At 43.6% G+C, this 11,292-nt stretch overlaps 1 protein-coding gene across 1 annotated transcript; it reads left to right on the top strand.

Annotated features, from left to right (window-relative positions):
- Window positions 1-2,781: 2,781 nt before the first annotated feature.
- tmem161a (transmembrane protein 161A) lies at window positions 2,782-9,337 on the top strand. The gene is made up of 11 exons (XM_083647860.1): window positions 2,782-2,879; window positions 3,458-3,561; window positions 3,651-3,734; window positions 3,928-4,019; window positions 4,193-4,349; window positions 5,264-5,479; window positions 5,635-5,778; window positions 5,858-5,971; window positions 6,132-6,306; window positions 6,542-6,638; window positions 7,678-9,337. The coding sequence occupies exons 1-11, from the start codon at window positions 2,877-2,879 to the stop codon at window positions 7,980-7,982; spliced, it is 1,491 nt and encodes a 496-aa protein (XP_083503986.1). The 5' UTR covers window positions 2,782-2,876; the 3' UTR covers window positions 7,983-9,337.
- The last annotated feature ends 1,955 nt before the right edge of the window (window positions 9,338-11,292 follow it).

The raw sequence follows: 11,292 nt of genomic DNA, 5'->3' as shown, positions 1-11,292 counted from the left end.
TCTGAGTCGACGAGTCTCTGAGTATAGTGTATTTCAGTCAGTTTCTTCAGTCGTGATAAAAAATCTTAATGAACCAGTCTTGTAGTGTAAACTCTCCAGTCTTTTCATAATCTGTTAAGATTGTCAAAGTCTTCTAGTGTATCACAGGCATAAGAATACCTTCAGTCCTTCTCCCTCCCCCATGCACCTTTTGTTTTGTTCGTTTGTTTCATGTAGTTTGTGTTGTCCAAGTTATTTTCCATTAGTTTTAGTTATACATTATTATTGTTTCAACTTTTACTTTGATGTATGACTCCAGACATTTTAAAACCTGGCTCAAGGAAGTAACAAATGAGGTGAGTCATACACTAAAGTAAAGGGAAAATAACTAGACAAGACCAACTTTAAACAAAAAGAACAGAACAAAAGTTGTATCGATGAGGAGCGAGAGACTGAATGGTCTGCCTAATCACTAGTGCACTGGACCTGCAGGTGCACCCAATCAGCCTAACAATGACCCCAACACCTGGGCCCAGTTGCACAAAGCACCTTAGGTTAAGATTTCCCCTAGAGTCAGAGTTAAGGTGTCCATAAAATAGAATCGGCTGCACAAAACACCCTTAAATCTTGTGCTTATGTTTTCCTTAAAATGTTTAACCTTATGGAGAAGATTTAAGGGTGTTTTGTGCAGCTGATTCTATTTTATGGACACCTTAACTCTGACTCTAAGGGAAATCTTAACCTAAGGTGCATTGTGCAGCTGGGCCCTGGGCTCCTGCAAAGCAAGGCGCAGGAGAGTGGGAGGGTCATCACAAAAGCTAAAATCTTATCAGATGGGGGACCCTGGGACACAATCTTATCAAATGGGGGTCTGTGGTTTTAATTTGTGTCAGTTTAGGTGTCCTTAGTTGACGTGAAAAAGTTTGAAAACTGGGGAGACGATCTCCAAAGTTCTCATACAAAAGTAAATCTCTTTAATTAAGACATGGTTGCTCCATTTCCTTATAGAAACTCCCAAACAAATGGCCTGATGGTGGAGACTGAGTTGCTTGCTATCCACAAGATTCGAAGGCCAAACAGCTTTTTTGCCCCTTTCTTTACGAAGACCAAACAGCCCCACATAGTGAACAACACATTTTACATGATTTATGTGTGCAGATGCCTGCCCAGTGGTGCATAGATGCCCACCAGAGATGCTGTTGCTTCATCGCACAAAGCTCCATTTGATCAAAATTCACCATTCTCATTGAAATGTCATGCTCTTGTGCACAAATTCTGAGGGCGAAGGATCAGACACATCTTCAACAGGAGAGAGGTGCTGCCAATTAGTAGAAAGTGGGAATTCAATCAACGTTGCAGACCACCCAAATAACAGGAACGCACACCATAAACACAGATTTGAATGCTGTGAATGGTTTTGGCAGGGGATCTTTGGAAGGGGCTTGTTGTTGGATACACTTTGCACTGTTGGAGGCATACGGGCCTCCGCTTTACAGAGGATGAGCTGACATTATAATGCATGACCAGGCTATGGCTGTGTGTGTGTGTGTGTGTGTGGGTGGGGGGGGGGGGGGGGGGGGGGGGGGGTAACAGTCATGCTCATCCTGAGTGACCAAGCATGCCACACATGCAGAATGCACCAGTGCGCACAGAAGTGTCTTCTTTCTTCTTTGTGCCGACATATTCCCGTAGCACCTCATGGCTTAGTCTAAGTAGAGGCTCAGAGAAGATTAGATATCAACAAATTACAAAGACATAAAGTTTGTGTCGATGTTTGAAGATGATAGCCATGTTGTTATCATAAAGTGTCTATATACTTTGATCCATCTAAATGGAAAAGTAATGCCTTGTTGAATCAAATTTGTGTGTGTGTGTGTGTGTGTGTGTGTGTGTGTGTGTGTGTGTGTGTGTGTGTGTGTGTGTGTGATTATGCCAAAGCAGAGAATAAGACATGCATATCTGAGACTTTAATCTTCATGATTTGCATAATGTTTCTTTTCATCAAATGAAATGTTTTAGTTGCATGATGGTGGGAGCATGAAACACGGAGATTATCATTATAGGCAGAAGGATCTCGCAGAGGCATTCAGGGGTATTGAGGATGAACAAGGAACTCAGATGGATCAAATCTTATATGATAATTAGAGATAGAAAAACATGAGAGGGAGGGGGGGGTCATGTTGGTAAATTTTTATTTTATTTTACATAGGCTGTTTACAAACTATATAGAGCAGATTTTATGCCCAAGTGAAAATGTCTCCTCTATCATAAGCTGTTTATGTCCAACAATAATGTAGAATTTTCCTCAACATCAACATGCACCACACAACACCACACCATTCGTTCATATTGCCTGTTACAAACCAATGAAAAAGCTTCTTCTTCTGTGGCTGTTTTGCTGTCTTCAAGGCGAGTCGGAAATGTTGGAATTATGACTTGATGATTGCACAGACACATTACTCTTTTTGACTCTCTTTTAATGGTCTATTATGTTGATGTGATGACAAACGAAGGAGGACATTATGCAACGACCAAACAATTGTGTTCAAGAGGGAAGTTGGGACTTTTGACCACTTTTATTGATAATCGTCTTTCTGCAGTTAGGGAGAGGGAGAGCTTGAAAACGTTGTCAACAAACAATCAAAATAAATTATTCGTATAGCCATTGACCAACCACTGGTGGTAAGAGCGAACTACTCACTGTGTCGCTTGATTGACTGGTCCAGGCCAGGGTCCAGTAGAGCTTACGCGGAGCACTTGAAGGCAGCATGTGACTCCACTACTAGCTACATCCGGGACTTGCCACAGTTTCACATGTCAGCTGGTGCAGCTGTCAAGACATTCATGCATGCGAAGAAGATAATCTCTTATAAGTAAGATCTTTCGGGAGGAGAAACATGGTAAGTTATTTTTAGTCGTAGTGCATTGGCATCTAAATATATACCACAATGGCCTGCAGCAATTGTCGCCAGAGACTGGGAGCTAACTTTGCCAGGATTTTCGTTAGCCAGAGCTAACGTTAGCTTGCTAAACGCTAAATGTTTGCAGCAGCGTTGACAGCTGGTGAGGGTTAGCTAGCTAAATTTAGCACGTTAGCCCATTCGCTAACTTTCATTCATTTTTTCAGTGATTTAGATCAACAAAAATGTATGTAAAATGTTGCTGATTTTCCTATTAAAGCGTCTTCTTGCATCGGTAGCTTCGACCTCAGCCGTCGTTATGCAAACTAAGGTATTATCCTTCTAACAAAGGCTAACTTTAGTTATCTCGTCTTAAAACTTTCTGGCTCTTCTGGCCTGTGTCAGAAAGGGACATGTTGACTGACTGTCACAGTTGTAGTAGGGAGGGCGCCTCCGCCTCTACCCTCTGACACGTGTTGCTGTTCCTTTTCAGTGGGAACTTTAGTGTAGGATCAGATGTTTATTACCTTGTTGTCACAATAAAACGTGTGTGTGTGTGTGTGTGTTTACTCTGATAGGCACTCATGGGAATTCAGCTGGTAGTCAGCTTGCTGGCTGCTAGTATTATGCAGAGGATGGCTCCACATTGCTCTTTTGCACGCTGGCTCCTTTGCAATGGCAGGTAATGATCCACTCCAATCATAGTGATAATGGTCATATCTATGATGTATTATGCACTGTTTATATTAAAGTGTCCGATATCCCTCCCAGTTTGTTCCGGTTCAAGCACCCATCTGAAGGAGAGCTGTGTGCATTGGCAGGGAAGCAGATCCCCAAACCCAGCAGGAGAGACAGGTGTGCGGGGGAGGGACAAGCCAATGTGTTTCTTAGATTACTTCTGTGCAAAAAAAATGTTCATGGCAAATTAATGTTATTTGTTTTCTGTTTGCTGCTGCTCTTTCTGTCTTTGTCAATATAGGCCTTACACACTAACAGAAGAATATTTGTTCCTTTGTGTGTGCATTTTCCCTCTTTCTTTGATCTTTAGGAGACAAAATGGGGACAGCAAGCCTCTCACTGTGCCCAAAGACATCGACCTTCACCTGGAGAAAGCTCCGATCAATGCCCTTGACGCTCTTGGTAAAACAAACACTTAACTTTCACCTAACCACAATGACGCCGCCCAAGCACAAACACTGTCCAAGCCTTAACTGTTGACTCGCCCTGCATTACGAGACCATTACCTCATTGTAACCCCCACAAAGCATATCCCCGGTACCTTCTGCCATGTTTGCTTGTATCTCTGCTTCCAGTGTTGCGTTTCTTCCTGGAGTACCAGTGGTTGATAGACTTTGCTCTCTATGCATTGGGTGTCTTCCTCTTCACTGAGTGTTACTGCAGTGTGGTCGACGCCAGTAAAGAGGTCAATCTCGGAGCCATCTGGTGTGTTCTGACCGTTCTCTTCAGCCTGTATCCTTCACCTGTTAAGTCCCTCTGTGTCACAGCAGAACATTTCTGAAAACAGCCAAATGGTTGGTATAAACTAAAGCCCATTTTCTCTCGTCTCAATATACAATAATACTGTTCGAATAAAGTACCTATCAGATATATTCTTACAAAACTAATAAAACATGACCACTGCCATTAACAACTTTCTTATCTAGACAGAGCAAGGATGCTGTCCTACCATGGTTTTGTGTAGAGACTCGGATTAGTATGAATCAAAAATATTTAGGGGTACCAACCAAGACTCTGCTTTGTTAGGACATTATAATTTTGATGGTGGAAAGAGATCAACACTTGTGTTCTGAGAGGTTTAAGGAGTGCCAAGACTTGTGGAAGGCCAGGGGCAGGAGCTAAAACAAAAAAAACGTTAGCTGTGGGCAAGAAAGAAATGTTAGGCATTCTTCTTGATATTGAATGGGTAAAAATAGCTTCTCCCAACATCAGGATGTTTGCTAATATGCTTTTGCTATACTTTAATTAGTTTGCCAAATATGAAATAACCTCACACACAAAATTATGTGGAAGGTCAAATGTGGCCCATGAATCCCTCTTTGGCCAATCTTGGATTAATGTTTTTTTGCCTTAACCTGCCACCTTCAGGAAGGCCTTGCACACTTAACTTAACCTGCCACCTTCAGGAAGGCCCTGCACACTTTACTTTACTTAACTTAACCTGCCACCTTCAGGAAGGCCCTGCACACTTTACTTTACTTAACTTAACCTGCCACCTTCAGGAAGGCCCTGCACACTTTACTTTACTTAACTTAACCTGCCACCTTCAGGAAGGCCCTGCACACTTCACTTTACTTAACTTAACCTGCCACCTTCAGGAAGGCCCTGCACACTTTACTTTACTTAACTTAACCTGCCACCTTCAGGAAGGCCCTGCACACTCTGATGAGCCACTACTTCCGCTCTGACGAGGGCGGTGAGCGCTCGGTGTGCCTGGCCTTTGGCTTCCTGTCCCTGCTTGTGGCCATGCTGGTGCTGGTGGTCAGAGAGGACTACCTGGAGTTCGGCCTGGAGCCGGGTTTTGCCAGCCTCTTTGACAACTTGGAAGTCTTTGCCAAACAGCAGGGCTACGCTGACTGGTCGTAAGTCTCTCTGTTCCTAGGACAACATATCAATGAAATATCTAAAGTCCCTTTGGTGCACATGCTTATTCCTGCGCTATGGAATAATTACAGAGTTGTGTAGTCAACCTTGTTGATCTTGATGCCCGCTGGTGGTGGTTTTTGACTCTCATCAGGGTCCCAGTGACGAAGCTGACGGTGAAGCTAGGTCTGGCTGCTATCTGTGCTTATATTGGCGCTCTCCTGGCCTTCCCTGGGATGCGATTGGCTCAGACTCATCTGGATGCTGTACAGATGCAGTCAGGCCGTCCGCTCATCCAGTAAGACCATATTGTTGATTGCAAACATAAGATAAGCAGTGTTTTGCCCCTTCAGTAATGACCTTATTCTCTTTTGCAGAATTCTGTTGCACATGAGTTTCCTGTCTCCAGTCATTGTATTGGTACTGTGGATCAAACCCATCGCAAGAGACTTCCTGGCCAATGCACCCATGGGGAAGACCTCTGTCACACTGTGAGTGAACATGTGTGTTGGCAATTAGTCACCACCACAAACAACCTCTCACTTATTTCTCCTGTTCTTTAATTGCACAATGCCGGTGAAAAATGTCTACTTACCTACAGTGACGTCCCAGTATTGACTTGACTGATCTCTGATACACCTACTCTTGCAGAGTGCCCAGCGCAATGTTTGACAGTATGCGTCTGTGGATCATCGTGGCGCTGTGTTTTCTGCGGTTAGCAGTGACCCGCTACCACCTGCAGGCCTACCTCAATCTGTCCCAGAAGTGGGTGGAGCAGATGAAGAAGGAGGCGGGACGTATCGCTGCGATCGACATTCAGCGGAAGGTCAGATTTGGGCTTAATATTTCACTGGGATTTTTCTCTACTTTTAAGTGACAAATGACCGGACAGAAAGATGATTTTGAATCAATTATTTGAACAGTGAAGGGTTGGATTTGATTTGAGAACTTTCAATGCAGATCGTTACATGAAGAATAGTTTCATTTGACAACAGGAAAGGAAATGCTCCATAACTGTTCATGAAGAGTGAACTTGATGCATTTGCCATGGTTTTTCTCAGGTCACCCGTGTGTTTTGCTACCTGACTGTGGTTACTCTTCAGTACCTGGTTCCTACTCTGCTCATCCTCTTCTCTGTACTGTCCCTCAAGGCATTAGGTAAGTAAAATACCCTCATCAGAAGATTGTGCCCATTAAGTTGTTTGGTGGTGTTGTATTTTCCTCATTCTCTGACCGAAAGTAGATTATGTGACATCATGTTGAGATATACAGTTGACAAATAGCAATTTAATATACTGTTCAGCTATCTAAAACAGAGGCGATCAAAGTGGGAGGCGGGGCTCCAAACAGTTTCAGGGGAGGCTCAGTGAATGGAAGTGAAAAAATATTAGTCAGTTATTACATTAGTTATCAAAAGGAGATCATAGAATAGCCTAAACGTGTGTGATTTGGTTAAAGTGATCAGAAATACAGTAGTACAGTATTGAGGAATTCTACAGTTTTTTCCACTTTCCCCGAGTCAGTGTCTTCAGACAGACCTTTCTTATAGTCTGAAGCTATCATGTCTCAATTGTTGAGATCAAATAACTTCAGTGGTTCTCAACTTGTGGTACATGGGGCTCCCTCCCTCTCATACATTCATTCATATGGTGGTAATTTCTGAAGTGGTACTTGATGTAAAAATGTTTGAGAACCACTGAAATCAAATCATGATTATTCGCTAAATTGCTGAGGAATTTAGCAGAACCACGGCAAGCAAGTAAACTGGGGTCAGCAAGAGGGGAGGCCCATAGCCTCAGACTTTGAGGTCTCAGTTTCTCAGAATAGAACAACAAGAGCTTCTTTTATAGATGAGAAAAGGTAGAATATGCACACCCCCCACAGTTCTTGGGGGGGAAAAAACGATGCTCGACAAAAAAAAACTCGGGAGATGTCCGCACACAGTATATTGCTGTTCAGTGCTTTATTTGCCCCCAGTAAAACAAACATTTCGCCCCCATGACGAAGCCGTTCCTGGGCGAAACATTGTTTGTTTTACTGGGATCAAATAAAGCGCAGGACGGCAATACTGTATACTGTGTGTGGACACCTTTCCTTTTTTCTTTTCTAGATCCACCATTTGATGTACCGTAACTACCAAGTAGCTTCTGCCAAGTTTAGTGCTAGAATGATGACAGGATCTCCATTGACCCTGCAGGCGATTTCTCCTGGGGGTTGGGTGTCGAGGAGACACCCGGGGTGACACCAGCCCTGGTGATGCCCACGGTGGCGCCCGTCATGCCCGGTGGTCTCGACGAGGACGACGAGGGGATGGAAGACATGGAGGAGGACATCCAGGCCACCGTAGCACGCTTGTCGGAGGCCTTCGGCGCGCTCCGCTCCGTCCTCACCCCCCTCTTCTTCAGAGGCTTTTTCGCCTTCCTCACCTGGTGGGTGGCCGCCTGCCAGGTAATCAGCTCTCTGTTTGGCATTTACTTTCACCAGTACCTTATGCATAACTAACCCAGGAAGAGTGGCACATTACTCCACCCGCAAGGCAACACCAGCCCCAGACTATTGTTATCCAGTTGGCCAGGGACGCCTGCAGACAGTGGACTTCGATATGTCGATCAAAACACACCACCGCCGACAGAATGGACACCAGTGGGTTTCACCTGTGTTTTTGGTTGCAGCAAAAGTTGTAACCAAGGCGTCTTAAAAAGTCAGGTGAGGGGCCCTGCTTGCTGCGTTGTTACTACCGTGTCGGCCTTTAGGCTTTTTGCACGAGCAGCAGGCTACCGTTTTCCCTGTGGGTTATCGAGATCAACAACAAGGGTGTGCAAAGGGAACCGGCCGCTGTCCAACCACTTCAGCGGGACGTTTTTCTGCAAGTTCTCAAATATATCTATGCCAGTGTTAACCCATCTGTTCTTAACACAGAACATTGTTACATGCTGCAAATAAGATTTTAATACGTAGGAGGGACGGTAGCAGTACCTTGACCCTGTGTAGATTAGACATTTTATTTTTGAGAGGGATTCTTTTTTTTTTGTCCACACAAGGAACCGATTTAAGAGTGCTAAATGCTTTCTGTTCATTTCTGTCTGCTGTAATGTACTGATTGCAGAGCAGTAGTGACGCTCAGATCCAGCCTATTGAGTCTTAACACAGTTGACCATGGATCAGTCAAAACTGTGTTATGGCGGTCTTATTATTCAACACGATTTTTTTTACCTGAAAACAGAGGAGCTGTTACTGTTATCTGATGAAGGAGTTCGATTCAGAATTCTTAAGTGCCTGGGAACTCGGGGATTTTGAGTGAATTTTAAAATCTCTCTCTTTTCTGAGTTCATGCGACTTTAGAATTGGGATTGTCCATGCTCTGTTGAATAGATAAGATTAACACTCCACCCATGTATCTTTTTTCCTTTCCCCCCGCAAACACTACTCAGTTGCAATGTTTTTAGTTGCAATGTCTCAATAAGGCACATCAATTTTTCATTTCTGCTTTTTTTTAAATTGCCAAACAATCATGTACAGAAGCCAAATCAAAGCCTACTTTGAATCAGTCTTGGATGTTAATGGATAGCAAATTGTCAATGGATTGTTTATTTATTTATTTATAATATTGCCTCAAATAACTTTTGTTATTTACAAATAGTGCAGATACGGTTATGCTGTACATTTATTTGTTCTGTTTGTGGCAGGTTTGATTTGAGTGTGATTTGTTTCCAGATGGTGTACTTGAATGTTCTGAAATTGTGTTAGACTGTGAAGTTCACATGAAATATTGTTTTAAAACTTTTTACATCAATTGAAGAGACTTTCTGAATGCATGGTGTGCAAGCTTTTGGCTGTAACCCGAATGTTTTATTTCTTTTGTGTGGCTTAATAAAACATTTATTCTTTTCAGTCCCAAGTTATCATTTTGATATTACTGCAATAGCCTACATTGGAAGTTTGTCTTGTTTTTCCCAATGACTTCTGTTTGCTCTCAAAGAGTGTGGGAGATGGTGGCGATAAGACATTACTCTTTTTATCAGCACTCCATTTGACAAAAGACGTGCATGACAATAGTGTCTCGGCGGCGGCGCTGTACTGGTTCCTGAACTCTGACCCCAACCTCCTGAGAAGATCATTCTTTAATCACTGCTAATTACTATGAACTTAATGCCCCTCAAGGGTCTGGCAAGAAACCTACGGGTATTTGTGGCCATCCACTTTGGGTACATCTGCTCGTATTGTATATTTTCTATTGACATTATTACAGGAAAGAAAACACCCAAATCCTCTGCATATATCACTGACTGCAGTGTGATAATATTCAAAGTAGATTTGTTAGCTTTATGACCAAAACACTGCAACCGTTAACACGTTAGATTTACATGCCGGTCACATGGGTAGCAGCAGTTATGGAACGCAACCTTTCATCAGAGCGGGCCTGGGCCGGTTCTTTGTCTGCGAGCTGACATGATTTATTGGCGATATCATTTGACTTCCACGTGCACAAAGACGCTCCACTTCAGGGCGGGACGACCACCTCTAGTCCTGTTATGTGAAGTGGGACATGCTCCACTGGACGATATCAATACTGCTACTGACAAGTGAGGAGGCACCCGTTAACAACCCTGACATCTTGCATATAATGGCCGACTGAAATTCAGCACTGAAATGATTTGCACAGTTTTATTTATTTATTAATTTCCCATCAGAGTTTCAGGGTTAGAAAATTGACAATGCAAAGAACATTCAGAGGGATTTTTATTTTATTAATTTATTTTTAGATGTGAGCATTAATTGCATTGGCTTAGCAGATCATCGAAAAAGATTTGGCCTTTTATGATCAGTTTCAATTGGTTAGAATAGCACACATACATGCACAACCTGAAATCAATCAAGCATAAGATGATCTTTGTACATTGCCCTTCTCGAGACAGACAGTCTCCTCTCCTTCCATGTCCGGTCCAGTTGTGTTCCTGTGAGCCTGTGACAGGTCTGGGAGAGTGTCTGGCCTAATGAACTGGAAGCTGACAGGGTTGACATATCTATATAATCACATTAATTATGTGCATCTGTGCCGGAAGCCTCAGGCCCCCTCAGTCTGCTCCGTGGACTGCAGCGGGCTAGGTCAGGCAGCCATGGCGAGCTATGGTTGCTATAGAAACCAGTGTGTGTGTGTGTGTGTGTGTGTGTGTGAGCCAGACATGCCCTACAGACTGGCCCTGCAGTCTCAAGGGAGCAGACCAGACATGACCCCTGTGACTGTGAGACTGGCTTTTTATTTAGGGAGGGGATATGAGAGGGAGACTGGGGCTCGCGTGGGCGATGTGTGCAACCAACTTGGATTTTAGATGAAATGGAAAGGAAAGCGAATGCTCCATAAGGAGTAGAATAAGACCACTTTCACACCAAGGCTCCAACCAGGGTTATTCCCAGGTTGATTTTGGCTATGAAAGGGTTAACACGGGTTGCGAGACTCGGCTTGGCGACCCACCTCTTGGACCAGGGTCAGGCAAGGGTTCATTCCAGGGTGAATGACACCACTACACCCCTGGGTTGCTAGTTGAACGACTGGGTGTGAATTGACAAAAGAAGGGATGAACATGGGTCGGGTAACCCTGGTCCAAACCTGGTCGTTAGTATGAAAGTGGTATAAGAAAATGTTCTGCCATAGTTATTGTGAGACATCCAGCTGTGGAAATGAGTCTTTTAGTACCAAATGTATTTTTGAAGACATAAAGGTCTCCAGGCTTTTAAGTGGCCTTAAGTGGTTGCGCGGTGAGTTGCCTGACAGGACCAGACATGATAATGAGGGAGTGTGTGTGATCAAAAT

The sequence above is a fragment of the Poromitra crassiceps genome, assembly GCF_964638095.1.
Source record: "Poromitra crassiceps genome assembly, chromosome: 12".
In the NCBI taxonomy this organism is placed as follows: Eukaryota; Metazoa; Chordata; class Actinopteri; order Beryciformes; family Melamphaidae; genus Poromitra; species Poromitra crassiceps.
This window is presented reverse-complemented; position numbering and strand designations above follow the sequence as displayed.